This window comes from Ursus arctos, unplaced genomic scaffold, assembly GCF_023065955.2.
Source record: "Ursus arctos isolate Adak ecotype North America unplaced genomic scaffold, UrsArc2.0 scaffold_4, whole genome shotgun sequence".
Taxonomy (NCBI): domain Eukaryota; kingdom Metazoa; phylum Chordata; class Mammalia; order Carnivora; family Ursidae; genus Ursus; species Ursus arctos.
The window spans coordinates 80123756-80144766 of record NW_026623056.1 but is presented as its reverse complement, the minus strand read 5'-3'; the positions used below and the strand labels follow the sequence as shown (position 1 = coordinate 80144766).

The 21011-nt window shown below is 39.6% G+C and overlaps 1 protein-coding gene across 9 annotated transcripts in view; it reads left to right on the top strand.

Annotated features, from left to right (window-relative positions):
* Positions 1–21011, top strand: part of GRIK1 (glutamate ionotropic receptor kainate type subunit 1) — a 363796-nt gene that overhangs the window by 302496 nt on the left and 40289 nt on the right. For 4 of the 9 annotated variants that reach the window (XM_026515018.2, XM_026514860.2, XM_044384517.1 and 1 more), the window contains 5 exons: positions 6370–6477; positions 8757–8801; positions 13774–13887; positions 15707–15910; positions 16566–16789. In XM_026515018.2, the coding sequence (XP_026370803.1) occupies positions 6370–6477; positions 8757–8801; positions 13774–13887; positions 15707–15910; positions 16566–16789 (695 nt within the window). The remainder of the gene's footprint in view (positions 1–6369; positions 6478–8756; positions 8802–13773; positions 13888–15706; positions 15911–16565; positions 16790–21011) is intronic. The other 5 variants (XM_026515292.2, XM_026515139.2, XM_026514942.2 and 2 more) reach the window with 2 other exon arrangements.

The window sequence follows — 21011 nt, the reverse complement described above, 5'->3', positions numbered from 1 at the left end:
TTGAAAGTAAACATAGAGCACAAAAAATATTGGGCGTGGAATTCAAGGGGTATTTCTCCATTCCAGTGAACCTGAGATATATTCTTGCTCAGACCAAAGAAAAAGGCTAACAAACCAGATTTTCAGTCATTTGTCACACTACTGACAGAGAATTAGATTACTTTCTCTACATGACAGACTACCAGGTAATCAGAACAAAATGCCAGATTCCAATTCAGTGTTGCCACCAATAGAGAATGACTTAAAGGCCATGTGCAAATCAGATTTTCATGTACACAGCACGTTTTCCTGACTAAGTTCTTGAGACTAGACTAGCATTCAAATAACCATTAGTCCCTAGACTTGGTCATGGCCAAAACCAGGATCTTCTGAGACACAAAGTGCTCCCTTGACTATGCAGTAGAGATGGCCCAGTGGTCAGAAACCAGACACAGATCTACTGGTCTCTGCACCGAGTATAAAAATAGAAAGAGCCCAAACTATGAGTTAGGCAAGGTACTTACAGACTGAGAGACTTGGGCAAGAATCAGTATCAAAATATAGAGTCAAAAGAAAAGAACAGGAGAAACAGAGTTAACAAAGGTAAAATCCATTACTGTTTGGGATTTGCTCCAGGACTGGGATAAAGAGGACTAAATGACCCATAAGGTTGGCTTTGGCAGGTGAGTTTATTTGGTCATCTTGGTAGAACCATCTCCAAAACAGACAAAGTATAATTTTAAAATAGTTACAAATGTACTAATACAAAATGAAGTGAGCAAGGTTGAAGACACATTGAACTTTGAGGGCACGGGCAAGATGGTGATGCTCATTCCAAGGAGATATGGAGGAAAAGTAATTGTAGAGGCCACCTGGAAAATCACAACTGGTTAACGTGCCAGGGCAATGAAATTATAATTTGAGGGTTATCTTTTCTATTAGACAGAAATCGCTTACATCTTATAGATTTACATTTTACAGAGTCTGGGAATTAAGATACATTTCCCTGGAGAATCAAGTTATCCTTGGGTGAACCTCTTAGACAATGGCCACTATGACAAAGGCCATGCAGTCTTTTTAATTTTTTTTCCCTTATTTTCAAATTTTGGTAAGTTTCAATAACACATAGAATAGTCATTTAAAAATTTCTTTCTCTCATCTTAATCTAATTCAAAAGGAAACTAACCTTTGAGTTCGCCATGAACTTTCTATCTACAATACTCTTACAAGAAATACATAATTCCTTAATACATAAATGAAAATGCTAGAAATCATTGTCCTTAAAAGATCATATCTAGTAGAAAAGCACATTCTCTCCCGCTCTTTTGAGAGGAAGTTTCTTTCAATAAGAAAGAATTTATTCCCCATGGTAAACGGGAATGGCTGTGTCAGGGAAAATTCTAAGAAAGGAGGCTTCATGTGCTTTTATATATTTAAGTCCCCTTTAGGAAAAAAAAAGAATAAAAGCAATCATTTTAACAAAATTGTTAAAAGTTGACTATTACAAGAGCCTAGAGTCAGGTACTAGCCACTTACTTCCTCAAAACTAAAATATATGTATTTATTTGGACAGTAAAGATTATCTTGAGAAAAAGCATACAAGTAAGACATGAATGAAAACTTCTGTTTCTCTTCTTCCAGCTCTTGATTTCTGTCTCTTGGCCATCAGATAATGTGCCTGATAAGAGAAAAGAAAAAAGTCACACCATTTTATTCACTTGCTGTTAGACAATTGTTGTCAAGAGGTCTTGTGCAGGGTAGAAATTAAAGCTATTTCCTAAAATAGGGACAATAGTTTAAGTATTGTTTTCAGTTAAGTATACTATAATTGTCCCCTGCGCAAATGTTTCTACATAAGGCAAACAAATTGTAGTTATGACTAATATAATTATATATCATTATCTAAATTGTATATGCTTCAGCCTTGCCCCAGAAAATGGATTCCTTATGGATCTTATTTCCCATATCCAGGAGTTAGTCATTGTCTATTCACCCTAACCAATAACGCATTGGTGATTAATAAATGCTAATCACCAATTACTTTGAAAAATAAAACAAAGAACATAGACAGAAATGCTCATCTACAGATGGGAAGCAGGAAGACGAAGCAATTGTGTCAGGAAGAGAAGCTTGACTTTGAAGGTCAAAAGATATTCCAGCTCAGTAAAGAACCAGGCAGGGAGTCTTCGTAGATATTTGAGGCAGGGAAGGAAGCATTGTTAAAGCATGAAAAAGGAACTTTTCTGCCACTCGGATGAGCAGGGAGGAGAAGCGAGAAGTGGGAATTGCACTGCACCAGTGACTGGAACGCTAAATTCAAGAACCAAACCAACGCAACAGAATCCAAACAAAGGGACACGATAGATACACTTAGTGGAAATGAAATTGGATTTCTGAACTGGATTTTAAGACCCTGCTATGAGCTATAGGCTACATCAAGAGATAAATGCTACAAATTCTGTCCGTTTTCAGAGAGCTCCCTAAACTCGGGACAATGTATTGAATTGACTCACAGCATGACCCCCGAGAAGGAAAAGTTGCCTGTAGAAAAAAGCTTTCTGAAAATCCTGTAGAACTTTAATGAAGAAAACTGCCTCCTTCCACACAGATCAGGAAGAGGGTTAAAACTGCACATTTTGAGAAGTATGGAGAACGCCCCTATAAAACTGACTGAGTCCAAACCCCTAACACAGTACAAATTTCCACCCAACTGAAGTCAGGCAAATTGCTTTCCACTCTCAGGTTGATGCTATGACACCAATGCAGTGGCTTATTCAGTGACTGTCGTTTACCCCACCGGTCCAAGAAACCAGCCCTGGACTTGCAAAGTAAAAAGGGACCAGAGTCCAAAAAGTAGGACTGGAATATGGTGGGAAGGAAAAGGGGATTACAATGCCAGGAAGTGTACTTACATATACACAGGAGAGGACACTTCCTACTTGCATTCAATATTGATTTTTTTTTGGTCCCAGTGCAGAGAATGTAATTACCTATATTTCAGCAAATATAACAACAGGTGTTACTGTCAACTCTAAAAGTATGCCATCTCTTTGTTTAAAGCTGGTGCTAGAGTTTGGCATTATGACTTCCCTTGGCAATAAACTCAGGAGGCAAAGTTCAAGGATCTGAAGTACTTCTTATGTGTTACTGCCCTGGAGTAACTCACATCTAGTTTGGCCATGTAGATGGCTTAGGCGAGAGCTGAAGGCCTTCTGTGTCCAGGTATCATTTCCGGACATGAATTTAACTTCCAGCATTATCAAGTGATAAAATTTACCTCTGACTTGATTTCCATTCCATCTGCATGGTAGTCAGAAAATATGTCTGGGTTAATTGTGTTGGACCCTGACAATGAAGTTGATTCCATTCACTGTTCTGTCTGTAAGAACTTTAACGGCAATGCTTTCTTCATGAAACTGACCACCCTGCTGGGGAAGTATTTCCATTAATACTTAATGGTGTGCAAGTTGGTGGGTCAGGGAGATGGAGGAAATGTGCTGTCCCTATGTTCATATACGGGCATGTGAATATGTTTCATTTTGTTCTGTGAGAAGTACCCGCTAACCAATCCTCTGCTTGCAGTCTTGGTCTTTGAGTCATCCTCCCCTCGTTCTGCGAAAACGGTCCCCCTAGAGTGCACATCTGTCCCTGACACTCCTAGGCCTAAAACATTCTGATGATTCCCACATGCCTATTGAGCAACGTCCAAGCAAAAGAGCATAATTTGTAACACCCTTAAGAACGAGTGCCCACCTACCCCCTTCCTAGGCCCATTTCTCATCATTCCTTACCTTGCATGATGGATCCATGGCAGACATAATTTATCTATAGTTCATGCTTTCTACTCAGGCTGTAAACCTTTGCTTGGCCAATTTCTCTCTTTTTTTAAAAAATTTTTTTAAAAGATTATTTATTTATTTATTTATTTGACAGAGAAAGAGTGAGGGAGAGAGAGAAGGAGCAGGGGGAAGGGGCAGAGGGATAAGCAGACTCCCTGCTCAGCAAGCCCAACGCAGGGCTTGATCCTGTGCCTTTGGGATCATGACCTGAGCAGAACACAGCTGCTTAACTGACTGAGCCACCCAGGTGCCCCTGCTTGGTCAATTTCTCATCCTTTGAGAGCTTAGGCATTCCTTCCTGTAGCAGTCTTTTTGCTGAGTCTTTCTGGGCAGTTGGGATAAGTACTTCTTCCCCATACTTCTTTCTTTAATTACTATGTGCAAATCTTTATCCTCACACCCCCAGTGCTTCCTTGTAGTACATTAGTGTTCTTGTTCCTACTAAACTGTAAGCTACCAGGTTCTATATTCTGAGGTAGTTTCTGGCACAGAGAAGATGAGAACCAGCAGTGCCAATGGTGTTAAATCCTTGTCCAAAGGCAGAAGAAGACCAATGTCTCAGCTCAATCAGTCAGACAGAGAGGGCACATTTTCCCTTCCTCTGCCTCTTTGTTCTAGTCAGGCCCTCAATGTATTAGATAATGCCCACGGACACTAGGGAGGAGATCCGCTTTATTCAGTCTACTGATTTAAAGGGAAACACCCTCACAGACATATCCAGAGACAGTGTTTAACCAGATAACTGAACATCCCATGACCCAGTCAAGTTGACACATAAAATTAACCATCACGAGCTCTAACGTAAAGTCAAGGTTTAGACTAATTTATAGGCAGCATGAATCCATTATGTACTTTAAGTGCTGGGGGAAATGGCATGAGTATGAAAATTGTATTTTAGGACAATGAATCTGATGTTGGTTTGTGAAGTGAAATACAGAAGAGATCAGAAAAGTGTACACATATGAGTCCTGACACGTGAGGTAATACAAGCCAAACTCCAGAGTTTGTGGGGAATGTGGGAAGGAAAATAAGAGATAGTTGTCAAAATAATACTTGTTTAAGTTTTCAGTACTTTCAGTGAGTGAAGAATAGTGTGAAGTTCCATTTAAACCTCACAGAAACACTGCATGGTTCAGACACTGAAATCTGAGACAACCCAGGTTCAGGTTAAGTCACTTGCCTGAAGTCACACTTCAGAGATTCAAACCCAGCTCTGCGATAAACTCATACTCTTCCTGCTGTGTTGCTCTGCCTCTTGGCCAAATGGGTAAATGGGGCACGTGGTGTAAACATGGCAGATATGGCATATCTTTCAGGATTTTCTTCACATTTCACAAATGTCCAGTGATTTTGGAAAGGTCACGAGAGAGAAAAACAGCCAGGTAGATACAAAGCACTGAGTTCCCATGTATCCTCATTTGCAAGTCAGCTCAAATTAGACAAAATTGTCCAAAATCACCTAGAGATTGAAGCTCAAGAAACTCCGGGGCCACTACTTTTTATTTAATGAAACCATCAAAGATGTCCAGTGTGAGTTCTGTGAAGGCAAGATTGCTGTGATTTTTAGTTTTTAAAATGCTGCAGATATACATGGGGCATGCAGAACAATGACTCCCCTAAAAACACCCATGTCCTACTCCCTAGAACGTGTAAATGTTATCTTTTATGGGGGGAAAAAAAAAGACACGGCATGTATAATTAAATTAAGGATTTTTGAGATGGGATGAGTATCCTGGATTATCTACATGAACCCTGAATGCCACCACACATATCCTTATAAGAGACAAGTAGAGAGATGGCACAGAGAGGAGAAGGCAATGTGACACAGAGGCAGGCACTGGAGAGACACAGCCACAGAACAAGGATTGCTGGCAGCCCCCAGAAGGATGGAAGACTCAAGGGACAGAGTCTCCCATGAGTCTCCATGAGGGAGCATGGCCCTGTTGACACTTTGATTTTGTTCAGTGTTGCTGATTTTGGACGTCTGCCCCGGCCTCTAGAACTATGACAGAATAAATTTCTGTTGTTTCAAGTCATCCCACTTTGTGATAATTTGCCACAGCAGCTAAGGAAACTAATATAGTGGCCAAATGACATTAGAAGGCCTAAATCCCGAACACCCTAAAAATTCGATAACACACTACTGAATTATATCCTTTTCACAGAGAAAAAAAGTGGAGAGGGGTAAGTCCCCTGGGCAGTACCTTTAAAGGGATTTGGCTTGACCTTGGAGAAGAGAATATTATGGCTTCCCAGACTTTGTTTATTTCATGTGTAGACTGTTTAACAGTCATTCCTCCCATACTGCCCATTTAAATTGTCGCTATCACAGATTTGACTGATGTCAGATGTTAGAACTGACAAAATAAATGAGTGCTAATAAACCAGGGAAGTGTTCTGCCGTGGAGCCACTGGAGCGATGCAATGCTTTCTAACACCACGATGAAACCAAATAATTGGATACTGTGAGGAATTTGAGGTATTACAATTTGGATGGTGTTAGGATGATGATAAGTGTGAAACAGTAATGCCACGTTCCTTTTGTCCATAGGCTCGGTGGGATGGCCTGACTGGGCGTATCACCTTCAATAAAACCGACGGCTTGAGGAAGGATTTTGATCTGGACATTATTAGTCTCAAAGAGGAAGGAACGGAAAAGGTAACCTTCTCAATAATAAATCTAAGACTAAAATCAAGAGCACTGTTCCAGCATTTTAATCGCACCTACAAGTAGCAGGGTGGTAAGATGATGCTCTTAGCATGCTCATTTATGGCCAGTTTTCGAGCTCTCTCTCCCTACCCTGCTGATAGATGTTGACATGCTGGATTCTGACATTGTATGGTATTAGTAGTGATGCTAACATTCTCAGTGTCTGCAGCAGGCACGATTACAGTATTAAATACATATGGCCCACGGGCGGGCTGTCGTTAGCCCCACCTCTCAAAGGTTTAGGAACTTGTGCCTCGACTTGGAGAACAAGGCGTTTGTCAACAATGTATCTATGGAATGGTCCAAGTTTTACTCGGAAATGAATTTTAATTGCACCTGAGATTGACAGGAGGACAGACTAAAGTAGAAGAGAAAGGGCTTACGGGATCCTTGATTTTAGGAGGAAATAGGCCAAAAAATGCATTTCCATGTCGGGTTCTGATTTTAGGATTATTTTAGTTGTCATTCTCAATCTTTCAAAGTTCCAAGTTCCATATGAGCTCATTTACAGTAATGCAAATGAGAACTATTTAGTTAAATAATAATAATAATAAAAGAAATTGGTTCCTCGGTGTATTTTATTATACCAATATTATTTTGCCCTTCAGGATCTTAAAGAAAAAAAGGTTTTGAAACCCCCAAAACAATCATCTGAAAATCAAAACTCTATAATCCAACATTTTTTTTTTCACTGTAGTGCACAAGAAGGTATGTTTCCTGTAGAAGAGTGTCTTTGAGAACCAGTTACTTACTAATTGTAATGTTTGGGTTGATTTTTAGAATGAGATTAGATTTCCTTTTCTGTTCTGTTGTTTTTGTTAACTGAGACATATATATATATATATTTTTTTTTAAAGTCCTGACTATGCCCCATCCGCAAATAGCCTAATTAGAACAAAGATTAATTAGGCTGAATGTAATAAATGTTGACCGCTGGTGTGGAAATGTTTGAGAAAAATTATCAGTTTGCAGCTCTGAGGCTACACATTATGTCTGCAAGTTCCCATTTCGAAAATGCCCTCTCTTCCTATCTCTCTCTGTCTCCGTCTCTATCTCTGTCTCTCTCTCTCTCTGGCTCTCTCAGGCTCTCTCCTTCTCTGTTTCTCTGTCTCTCTCTCCTTGTTTCTCTTTGTCTCTCCCTCTCTCTCTAGCTCTCCTTATATCTCTCGTTCTGTCTCTCTGTCTCTCTTTCTGGGGTCTCTTCACTCAGATTTGCTCCTTTGTTAGTTTAATGTGTCTGGCAGAGCACAAGGCACCCACCTCGCCTCCATCAGGGCCGTGAGCACAAAAGAAAAGAAAAGAATACTTTTAGGGACTGAAAACCTCTAATGGCTGTTTTTTAAAAATGTCTGTTCCTCTGTGTATGCCCCTCTCCCCCCTCCACTCTGTTAATGTATAGGACTGAAAGGGGAACAAAAGCTGTTAAGGAAACATCGCTCGGCTCCGACGTGTGATGAAAGAGATGGAGCCATCGTTCGCCTTCACAGCTATCTATTTGCGGCAATATTATGCACACTCCATTGGTGTTTTTCCATCAAAGGCAAAATCAAATTAGATGAAAGTGTTTTCTCAATTTGTTTCTTATCTCTTCATTGTTTGCAATAACTTTTCTTTCTTCAGGTGACTTGGGCTCCATTCCTGGAAGGAATGACTGGGCCTTAAGGCAATGGGGAAGCCCGCCCATCTCTCTCAGGAGCCACGGGAGGAGATGCCCAATCTTTTCATGTCAGCCTCTCGCGTGGTCCACAGAGAAAATTGTTAGAAAAAGCCCACTTTTTCACTTCCACTCAGGTTTCTACTGCCTGGAGGCCCATAATCAAAGAACATGTCATCAAGCGTAGCGTGCTTTCTTCTTGCTTAGCAATAGCGTGTGTGTGTGCGCCTGTGTGTGGATTGATTCTGCTTATGAAAATACCTTGAACAGGCCTTCTTAAAGAATGACGAAGACCCTTTCACTCTGCAGCAAAGCTGTGCATATTCAAAAGATCTTTATATGATTTTTTTTTGGTGATCATCAGGCTGTATTACCAAATGAAAGTAACTTCTGTGGGACCCAAGTACTCAGTTCATCTCTTTACTGTAGTTGTGCTCGGGCTTTATGTTGAACTAACGAGATTCCAAACAGTGGGTGGGGAATGGAACACAGCACTCACGCATCTTGATACCTTCTGGGTTCCATGCTCCATTTTAATTAAGTGCTATTTTTATTTTTCCCTCTGAAAACCAAGGCTGCTGGCGAAGTGTCTAAACACTTATATAAAGTGTGGAAGAAGGTTTGTACTCGGACAAAAACTGCAGGAGCCCTGGGGGCGGGGTGGGGAATGTCAGGGGAGAAGCCTGCACCTTTCTGGTTTTGCCAGACCGGTAGATCTCTCCTTGCAGTTTAGAGGCGATAGTCTATATAAAGGGAGAACGGGGTGATTGACTATGCTGTCTCTCAACAACATGACTCGTGAATTGAAAACAGGCTTGAGATGGATTAAATAATGATGGATTAAATATGTCCCCCTAGATTATTTTTGTTTCCCCCAGGCAGGATCAGTCCTGGTTAGCACTGAATGCAGGGTATTGCAACAGAAGCAGACATTGGTCCATTTATATTCCTTCTCAAATCACTAAATATTTTCCCTAAGAGGCATGAAAACAACAGATTTGATACGTCAGACTAGTCAGACAGGCTAAGGCTGAGAAGGCTAGGATAAGACGTCTCTTTCAATGTCACCAGCATAAAATAGGAGCCATTTTCAGAAATTCCCTTCTCTTAGGAGATACCTTTGTTTTGTGTAGGACCTTTGTCAGTGCATATTGTCTGGCAATTTGTTTCAGAACCAGTTTCCAGAGGACAAAAACATTAGAGACTCTGGAAGGGAAATGAGATTATCTCGTAAATTCTAACACCTCCTATTTCACAGTTTATTGTACAGTATCATGTTGTCAATGTATGTGCACAGATTTATTGTATAAGCAAATGCTAGACATTAAAAACATTTGGATCAGGAAAATGTCCCAGTGATATGCAAACATTGTCTTTCGTTTTCTCTCTCTCTAAACCTAATTGCTAAAATATCTAATGATTGACAGATGCAACTTGAATTACTTCAGGTTGTTCAACTTGAATGGTTTTGTCAAGTTCACTTTTATCTTGCAAATTATTGCTTAAATCATGGAAAGTATAAACAGTTTCTCCCTGTGGTCCAAAAGCTTGTCTCTCTCAGTAGCACTCAGTAGATGAGTTCAAAAATGTCCTTTTAAGTTTAAAAAACATAGGTTTAATAACCTTGTTTTAATCTTCAATGAATCAGGCTACCAAAGGCAGAGAGAAGGCAATCTCGTTTCCTCACTGCTAATAAATAGATGAACCTAACTGGCGCCCAGAAATCAGCTTATCCCACTAATCCAGGTTGAGACTCCAGGCACTTTATGCAATGTTGAATTAATTCAAACCAAATATCCTAGGGAATGGAATCCAAGCTCTGAAACTGCATGCAGGGGAGAGGAATGTCCTCTATTTGTCACTAAACTGCAATAATCAACCCCACACACACTTCCTTCTCGGATGCAACACCGTGCCTTCGTGCCCCTTCCTCCCTGCTGACCTATCATTGCCCACGTTGTAAGTTGCATATATTGTGGTGTGCTGTTTTGTGTTATGAACGCTCATCAACAATTTACAGTAACCCGAGCGCTAGCCCGTAAGACCTATTGTCCCTTTCCAACAAGACTCACGTTCAAATTCCAAAAGCTCTTTGCATGCTGACATTATTTAGTATAAAATAGTCCACCTGCATTTTTTTTCCAAAAGAGGATGTAGCAATCTTTCCAAAGTCTGTCACTAAAATACATGCTCCTAAGTCTTACGATACAAGAAACAGACAAGTCTTTTATTTTCTTCCCTAAATACTTGATGTTGTACTCAGCAATATTGGATTTTGACTTTATGTGGATCACTCTGTAGGTTTGGAAAATGGATACTAGTCACTCTCTGAACACCCTTTTGTCGTGTCGTTTTTTTTAAAAAGTTTGCTTAATGTCATTTGGGCACTCACGTTCAGAAGCTTCCCTTGGTTGTCCTAGATAATAAATGGTTGCTCCCGTACGCCCGTTTACAAAGTGAAAGAAGGCAGGACCAGACAATTTAGCTCTTGAGTGTTCCTTCCCACGAATAATTGATCCACCCTCTGCTACTTTTCACTAGTAAATTACCGCTGTCTGCTTTTGCTCTATGGTTTGAAAATTGAGGTTCTGCTTCCTGGAGGCACTCCCCCAAGGTCAGAGAACAAGACTGAAATGCTAAATGTCTAGGCATCTGGTTAACTGTATCCCTCCCTCCAATGCACATGACTCATGAGATCTTGCTTCTTTTGAAACAGACATTCATTTGCTGATGTGTCCATTTAATTAACAGGTAAAGCCAGTTGACTACTTAGCTTCAAAACACACACACACACACACACACACAGGACTTCTGTTGTGCTGATTAAGCTATTTGAAAACAGAAGGCTGTGGTCATTCACACTGTGTATGCATACTGTCCACTTCCCAGGAAGAACTTGGAAATAACCTTGATTGCACTCAAGGACTGTAGTTTGATACTCTTTAGTCCGGATTTGAAGGGACCTCTGCTACACAGAGAGTAGAAAAAAAAATATCCTGCCTTTTCTCATTTCATGGAAGAAAGTTCACATTGAATGGGACTCTGGGACTCAGTTGATTGGAAATGCTGCAGGAATGATCTCTGACCTCTTCACTTTGGGTCGGGCTGGTAAAAGAAATAAAAGCCAGACATTGAGGTGCATTTGTCTACAGCTTCAAGTTTGTATGTGAAGAGAGAATGATATTGTGAGGCTGTTCAACACGGCCATTTTCAAATATTAGTATAGTTCCTTTAAACACACACTTGACATTAATAGAAATTAATTAAAGAGAACACATTACATTACTTAACAAATTGGCTACAAACACAGTTATTTTCTCCACTTTTTAATACTTAATTAAAAGTTAGGTTCCATTCTCCCAAGTGCCTAAGTCGAGTTTTAATTAGAAGTATAGCCAGAGCCCAATTTATACACAGCCTTCATCGAGTTACAAGTCAATTGCTCACAACCTAAAGCATAGCTTTGCATGAAAACCAACAGACTCCAGGTGTGTTTAGCCTGAGTTACGTTTCCTTAAAAACAAGGGTCTTTGCCTCAGAAAAGTGGGAGGAGAGGTACATGTTGAGAAGAAAAGGGAGAAAGAGTTGTCCCCCTTCCCTGGGTTTAAAGCCGACCAAGGAAATCTGAAGATTCTTCAGTTCGCAGATGTTGTGTGCATTGGGCGTGTTCTATGAGACATCGCCCTTGACAGTGGAAAGACTGAGTGGTTGTTAAAGATGCTGTCCTATATCCCAAGTCTACCTCTAGTAACCTCATTACAGACAGGCTCCAAATACTTCCAAATGCAAACACTACCTCCAAGCCCCCATTTAGCTAGACCTGTCTCCTTATTTCATTGGCCAACTAATTCTCACTAAAGATAGAAAGAAAACAGTGACATTGAAATTGTTCACACTGATGTGTGAATGTGTGATAGTCCTTGAAACATCCTCAAAAAATTCACGTGTCTAAAAAGAGTGTTTGTCAAGCTAAATGAATTTCCAGCTGCTGTATTTAGGCAATAAACCAAAGCAAAGAATTAGAAAAGGAAAGAAGAGGCCTAACATTCCCACCGCTGATATTTTATTTAATCATCAGAAAATCCCTCCTTCCTCCACTTTGCTGATGAGGAATTGAGGCACAGCAGGGCTCATGAACTTGCCCAAGGTCACACTGCTGGGGCATTGCAAAGCTAAGATCTGGACAAAAGTCTGTCTGTAAAGCTTATATTCTGCCCAGGCAGGCAATGTCCTCTCAATGGGAGAATATATTCAGGGATCAAACATAGGTCTACCCAGTCTATCCCAGAGGCTGTCCAGGTGTTAGTGTTCCTCAACTGCCCCTGTACTTCATGGCTCCTATACTTTGCCTGTCTTTAAAATTAAATAAATAAATAAATAAATAAATAAATAAATAAATAAATATTTCACTCACAATCCAAATTCTTTCATAGCAGGGCAAGCTTGAAGAAGTTACTGGGGCAGTCATGTGAATGCCCTTTATTATCAATGTTTGTGTAGCTCTTAACAATTACCAACACTTCCACGTGCATCTTCTCATTTGGTTTTCTCAATATCCAGATGACGTACTTTACAGTTAAAGAACCAAAGCTCAGAAAGATTACCAGCTTGCCCAAGGTCACACAGCCATTGGCTTTGCCTGGCTCTGAGAGACATCTGCATTCTGTCTATCTCACCAGGCTGGAGATAAATGCCTACAGAAGGCTTCTAATAAATAGCTCAGTTCCCTGAAGCTTTTCCCCTAGGTTCCTCCAAAAGCTAAACAAATCAGTGTACTTCTTTAGAGCCTACTAACCCAGGAGTGACTTGGCCACTGGAGAAAACTGTGGGTCATTAATTTTTAAAAGAGCATTGGGTTTCACTGACTAGTAATCACCATGGGTGGTTCTGTGATAGATCAATGAGCAATAAAAATGAATACCCTCACTGAAGGAGTTCATAGTCAAGTACACCGACATAACGAGTAAACGGAAGAGTGACACCCCCGAGCAGCACTGACCCCTCAATGAAGACAGGATCAGTCAATCTACTGTTCATCCACACTTTTTTCTTCCATTTATTTTTTTCCCTTTCAGATGCCCCATCTCTCCATCATCCAGCTTGCCCCTTTCATCTCATTCCTTATAAATTTTACAGACACAAATGGTACCACTTTGGCAATGTAAGGTTTTTCACTAGAATATAAGCTGCACTAGGGAAGAAAGTTTTGTCTGTTTTGTTCATTGCTATGTCCTCCAATGCCTAGAACAAGGCATGGCATAGAATGGGTGCTCAACAAATACATATTGGAAGAAAAATCTGATACTCATTTAAGAATTCTTCATTTAAAAAAGAACAGTGAGCTTAATAAATTAATAAGCAAAAAGACATCTCCCCCCCCATCCCAAATGGCACTAATTTTTCCTGTTCCATGTGCACACTCATTTCTCATTGTTCATTTTCCCACAGTGAGTAGCTTCAGTGTGATGCCCTGGTGTCTTCTCCCCAGACTCTAAGCTTTTATGTTCATTCCCGGTGTAGAAGGGGCCTCTCTTTAATGTAAATGGGGTCATTGACAACCAGCAGCCTCTGATGTATTGTGTTCTGCGTAGATTGGGATTTGGAACTCCAACAGTGGGCTTAACATGACCGATGGCAACAAAGACAGGTCCAACAATATCACCGATTCACTGGCCAACCGGACGCTCATCGTCACCACCATTTTGGTAAGTTGTCTGAGTGGAATTCAGGGTGTCTTATCCAGACTCCAACCCTAAACTTTGAAGAATTCTTCAGCTATCTTTTTCATGCTGACAATTTCGTCTGCAAATGTCTATTTTTAATTAGGACACTAAAAATTTATGTTTGTATATACCTATAATTGCAATGAATTAGAAGCCTCCAGCAATGTTCTGAATATCTTTCACCTTCAATCTTTTCTCAGCTCTGCCCTGCTCCACTCTGTGGCCCCACTCAGCTAGTCTCCCTTGCTCTCTGGCTGCTGGTTGGTTTCAACCAAGTAGAGACTCTGGCAAGAGACCAAGGAAATAGGGAAAGAAAAGTAAGAACATTTCTTCCCCTGCCTCCAATGGTTTTCTCAGAACCTCTATCCTTCATAACCACAGCTCCTATTCTGTCAATGATCCTGCTTCCAGACCTCTGCTGTCCTGGACTCCAGGAGCATTCTTTCCTCCTTGCCGCCTTAGCCCTAAGTGCTACAAGCTTCCTGATTATGTCGGTACCCGGATTATACCCCATCATTCCTCCCACCTCCATTCCTATTGGTTCCCTTTGCCTTGCTCACACCTCTGTAAATCACCTCTTTACTAAGAGGCTTTACAAAAGCCTAGGTAAGGGTACTTCCTGTTTCCTATTAGAACACTGATCATACCCCTCTCCAGTCATTGCACTTCCCCAGGTTGCTCATTCTTTTTCTTTTCCAGCCCTAACCCAAGGAATAAAAGATAGAGTGGCCACCTCTAAAATCTTCACTTTCAGACATTCCTGTTTTATTTGATTCAGTCTATAATGTTAGACCAATTTATTTCTGAAACCACTAACTTCTGAGAATTGTTCATCCATAATAAAAATGATTTGTTTTTTTGGTGACTACTTTCTCAGCAACTATCTCATGGAAATGTAGAATTTTCTATTTCTCTCAGTTTGTTTGAGGATAAGCCTAAATGGGTCTTAAATGTCTGGGGGAAAAAAATGTATAATGAGAAGTAAAAGGACATATCAGTAATGTAGTAACTATTATAATGTTATAAAATAAATTTTCATTTAGCCAAATGAGAGTAAGGTTAAAGATACGTAGTAGTAAAGAAATGTCCATTATTCATAGAATAGGGGATTTATTATGTAAGCATATAAGCAAAGAATTACCAAGTATAAGATTTGAGATGAGTTCAAATAAGAAAATGGAACTGGTAATATAAGAAAACATAGAAATAGTCTTTGAACAAGATAACCTGAAGGAAACCGACCACAATATGTAGATAAAAGTGAATAGTGAAACTGAGATGAAATTTAACTGAGAGATGAAGAAATGAGAATATTTAGTAGATAGGAAGTTTGAAGAGCAAGAGGATGTACTCGCTGATTTAAATTTCCTCTTTGTTAGTAGTCAAAGCTCTTATGTAAGAGCCAGGAAGGAGGGGGTCATGCAAAGGAAGTCTGGGTGTGGGGACAGATGAAGGCCAGACACCTGGACATCTGGTCTTCGTTTCTGGACCTCAAGTTCAAATGTGACTGTGTGTCTATCATACTATTCACTCACAGCCTTGCCCTCAGGAGTGGAGGAAAACATTCTCATTCACACACTGAAGAGGGAGAGAAACTAATATGGGAAATGTTCTGTATTGGTAGAGGGTATAGGGAAAATGAGTTTAGGGAAGACAGGAAGGTGAGTGACTAACTTCCTTACTCTGAAATCTTAATAATCATTTTCAAATATTTTATATCTTCTGACTGTGGATGGAGCTTGTAAAAGGAAATTCTGCCTTCATTATAACAGGGTTTTCATATTTGGTTTGTTTCATATAGGAAGAACCCTATGTGATGTACAGGAAATCTGATAAGCCCTTATATGGAAATGACAGATTTGAAGGGTATTGCCTGGATCTGTTGAAGGAATTGTCAAACATCTTGGGTTTCATTTATGATGTCAAACTCGTCCCTGATGGCAAATATGGAGCCCAGAATGACAAAGGAGAGTGGAATGGAATGGTCAAAGAACTTATAGATCATGTAAGCAAAAATATATCTTTTATATATGGGTTTTAAGTGTCTGACAAAAGGCATAGCAAGAAATAAAAGAGAAAAAAACGATTGAGTCAGGGTCAGAAGAAATGTTACATTTTTTTTAAATCCTAATAATGGTTTAAGAGGTAGGAGAAAACAGCAACGAAATGGAGTTTGCTTATGTAGACGGGCAAGTAAGGACACAAAGTGAGGACAAAAATTTATGGGTCCATCCATCATGCTGAAGAATAAACCTGAGTGATTCTTAAATTTGATAAAGAATTCTACAGTTTGCAGCTCAGAGCAAAGTCTCATCTTGTCAGCTGATTTTATGACCAAGTGGCTCCTTCCTTGCTTTGCTCACATGCCCTTTTTAAAGAAACCCCCTGCAGTTTTTTCCTCCATTTAGTTCCAAAATGTATATATGTCCATCAGTCTGTGTGTATTTCATATCTTCTGGTTTCTCTTTGCTAATAAATACTATTTCACAAGCACCACTTTGTAGATCAACTGTTTTTATACTAGAGCCAATCATTAGAGAAGCTTCTTGCATGAGAAACTTTTGGAATTGAGAAATATAGATCAGAAGGACCCAGGAAAGTCCGTACATTTGCTGGGAAGTGAGACAACTAAGACAATGATTTTGAACTTGCTTTTGCAGAAGGCTGATCTGGCAGTGGCTCCTCTTACCATTACCTACGTTCGGGAGAAAGTCATTGACTTCTCCAAGCCCTTCATGACACTGGGCATCAGCATTCTCTACAGGAAGCCCAATGGTACCAACCCAGGAGTCTTCTCCTTCCTCAACCCCCTGTCTCCTGACATTTGGATGTATGTGCTCTTAGCCTGCTTAGGCGTCAGTTGTGTACTCTTTGTGATTGCAAGGTAAGTTCGAGAACTACTGAATTTACAACAACAGATCTAGGTAGGTCTCAGATTAGTATGTACGCTCTAGACGAGGTAAACATAGGTTAAGAACTTTAAAGTGTTATTTTAGTTTTGCCTAGTGCTCTATTCTGTCAAGTTCTTCCTCAAAAAGCCACGCTGTGAATGAATGGTTTCTAATTTTTTATAAAGGCATTTTTAAAAGACAACAAGAAGATAATTTTTTATTAATTTAATTTTCACAGTATTTTAGGCATCAAAAAAGGTTTATTTACCTATTTTCCCTGAATTATATTACAAGAAAAACAACATCTAATAAATCTAAAATGTTTCAACAGGAAGAGTAAAATGGTGTCCCGATACTTGACCCTGGAATATTCCATGATGCCAAACAGAAAAAAGGTTAGCTAGGAATTATTGTAGCAAATAAGAAACACTGGGGTGAAACAGATTGTACAGTCCTCGGGAACAAAGAAAAATACTTTGAAAATTTGATAAAATTTATTTTTAAAAACTTTAGAGAGTGAAAGAGCATTCTAGAAATAACTATGAAAGGAAGGATTACTAACATGTAGAGTCTAGAGGCATGAAATATTTATGCTACCATTGATGATTCAGCTTAGGTTTCATTTTCTGAGAGAATCTATATTTAACCATTCCACTTTACACAATTCTTCAAAGGATTTTTATACCTTTCAGGAGATTGTGTTTTCTAAATACCTTTGATGCTGAATTTGAAACACAGCTATTTTATCTTTCTGTTGGCTTAAACATTTGATATCCCTAGATAGACCATGTAAAAAAATAATTGCTTTTGTATGTCCCCCACTTGTTTTCAATCTTTTTCATCTTTCAACAAAACTTAGTGAACTTTTCCCCCTGATCAATTTTTGTTTTCCCTCCAGGAATTTCTATGAGAAATATTTCTTCATGCCAGCTCTCTGTCATTGTCCACTCTCTGGTTTTGATTAATGCCAGGTAACTCTTTTCCTGGCATAATTATAAAGCAAGCTTGGGGAAATACCCCAGTCTAGAAAGTCTTAAAGACCCAGGAGGCACACACATACAGTTAATCTGAATGAATGTGTGCTCTCACATGTGGGTATTTATACATTCAATTTGAAATAAATGTGTTCTCCATACCTCACACCTTATAAAGGGTATCATTACCAGATCCCAGATCATTTTCCAAATTTTACCCAAGCATTAAGCTACTTTTAAATAATGACCAAAGGTCTCTTTCCATAAGTCCTACCACAGAAGATAATATATTCACAGTATGTGTAGTGATATTGTGCTTTGATACTTTAGTTCTCTAAATCAGTAGTTCTCAACTAGCAGAGATTTTCTCTTTCAGGTAACATTTGTCCATGTTCTAAAAACATTCTTTTTGGTTATCACAACTGAGGGTGGAAAATGCTACTGGTTTAAAGTGGGTAGAGTTCATGGATACCACTAAACATTCTACGGTTTGCAGACAGTTCCCAACAAAAAAGAGTTACCTCAAAATGTCAGTAGCACCAAGACTGAGACACCATGCTTTAAATAATTAAAGAAGATGTTGCTTTGGGCATCAAATTTTAGAAGATAAGTTTCTCACCTTTGGCGGTGCATTTCTTATTCCTGGTTAGTAAGCGACATTAATACTACCCTAGAATTGCTATTTAATAAATGACCACTTGATGAACATTCTAACGATGAGTAAGAAAATTTGCATTGGTTCATTGTTTCATTCCTCTCTTCTGGGGCCCACATCTGTTGGGTGATACGGAGACAGTAGAGCAATCCAAGGAGCAGAGGCAAGTGGGTTTCCATATCCCCCAGTCTGCTGCTCTGTCTAGGCAGTGATGCTGATGAGTAGAATAGGCAAGACAATGCTGATGACCAAATACATTATTCGTCACACCGATTTGATCAAAGCCAATGGGAGACAAAGCATGCCAGCAGCATCCAGAAGTTCTTACAAGCGTACAGGCTGAAACTAACCCTTTACACCTCACCCGAACTGTGCCTTTAAATTGCCTTATTTTTGTCATCAGAATGTCAGAATAGTGTGACAGTCATCCTCCCCTCCTTATTTTGACTGTTTCTCTATCAGCTCTTAGTGACCCAGAGCCTTATATTTTCTGACTTCATTCTATTTCTATTAAGAAAGCAGCCCCCCCCCCCGATCAATACCATCCATTCAATATTCCCACTCACCGACAGCACCATTAATAAACCAGCTCTTTATTTAGCTTATTCTCCTTGTCGCCTCCTTCTCACTGCCTTTCCTCTCATTCTGGGTCTTGCTGTGTATCAGGTGCACCCTTGCAAACAGCATGGTGATGGGACGTGGGAAACCACTCCTTGTAGTACACAGGTGCACCATCTTGGGGATCATACTTCCAACTACGTTCATCTCTACACCCTTGAATCCATTCCTACTTCTACTTCATAAAGCCCCTAACTATGTTCTGGAGGTGACTCCCAAAGACAAAATCCTTGTTGAATAGATGTGCCAATTCACTTTTACTTCCCGCCACCATAGCTTGAGACCATGAACTGGGTCACTCTGCACCAAGAAGCTAAGATGCAAAACGGCTTTCTGTTACCACCTTTGTGGTTTGCCTTCAGAGTTAGTGAAGTAGAAATAAAAAAGGTAATCTCGTAATCATCGTTAGCTCTAGAGAGGCTTTTGAATGTGTGTTTTGAAGTATATCCTTTTATGTCCTTTTAAAGGGAAAAAAATAAAGTTCATCACTGCATTTAGGCTAATGTTCTCACTGGATAGACATTTAAAAATCATTTGCTAAACTGAATTGATTTCATAAAGTTAGACAAACTAAGGAAAACTATATACGCATTTAAGTGACTATGACTTGTTTAGTTATGATGCTACAAATGTGCAGGTCGGGGTTTTTGTTTTGTGGTTAACATTTTTTAAACTACTTTTTGAAAAACATTTAACCTCAAGGAATTATGTCCATCATGAACACACGATTTAAATAAACCCAATATCCAGATATCACATCTGCTTACGTTTTATGATTTATGTTTGTCTTGTTAAAAATGAACACTTTTTAGGTTGGCATTTAGCAAAAAAAAAAAAAAATCAAGAAAACCATTGACTGTAACTCCAAAATTATAATACAAACCCAACAGTTATGTCACAAGCTCAAATAGAGTTCTGTCCTTTAAAAAATGAACAGATCTCCTTCTCCTCAATGCAGCGTAATATCCATTCTCAGCCATAAAAAAGAATCCCTTAATTAGAGATCTTCGGTCTGAGGATTGTTTTATATCTCCCATTTAAGTAAAAGCTTGGTATATATAAACATAAACCCAAAATGAACCTTTACATTTCAACATAATGCTACTGTTTTATATGCAAATGTTGACACAGATTCTAAGCACATATGTCCCTTTTCTCTGTCATTTTACTAAAGATCAGTATCAATGGGGAATAACAGCTCTAGAATATCATTGGTGCAGATCATATATTAATGTCCCCCCAGCCCTTCTGATGCTGACGCTGCTGTCACCCTGGTTATCTCTAAGCAGACATAGGGCATTTCGAGCCAGAATATCTACATCCAGGCAACAGGTAGATCGACTGCATGATGAAAACCCCGTGTCTCACAGCACAGCATCCTACTGACACTTCATAACCCTCAGTCCAATGCAAATCACTCAGAATCCTGGAGAGAAAGACCTAAAAGACCTTTGCAGAGCAGACAGAATCTTATTGCTGTTTAGACAGTTTTCCTTTTTGCCTTAGAAAATTAGATTAATTGTTCACTTAGAACTGCAGAGTATGAAACACGGAACCAAGCCCACAAGAAGCATTTGGAAGAGGAAAGGGGCGAGCTCGTGAATCAGAGCATAGATAAGGAGGAAGTACCTGACTATCAGGGGGTTAGTGGTTGCTCGATTCTGTGGTCTGTTGAGAAAAGCTCCTTTTGAGTGCAGAAGACTCCTAATTTATTGCAATTAATATTTTAAAATTATTGTACAAGTGACAATGATATTGTTGAAGTAACGGCATCTTCACTGTGCATACTGTCTCAATTAGTGGGTTCATTAATATTGGTATTCATTTCTTCAGCTCAGCAAACTACTATGGTTAGAAGAGTGTATAAATTCAGGGGCGCCTGGGTGGCACAGCGGTTAAGCGTCTGCCTTTGGCTCAGGGCGTGATCCCGGCATTATGGGATCGAGCCCCACATCAGGCTCCTCCCCT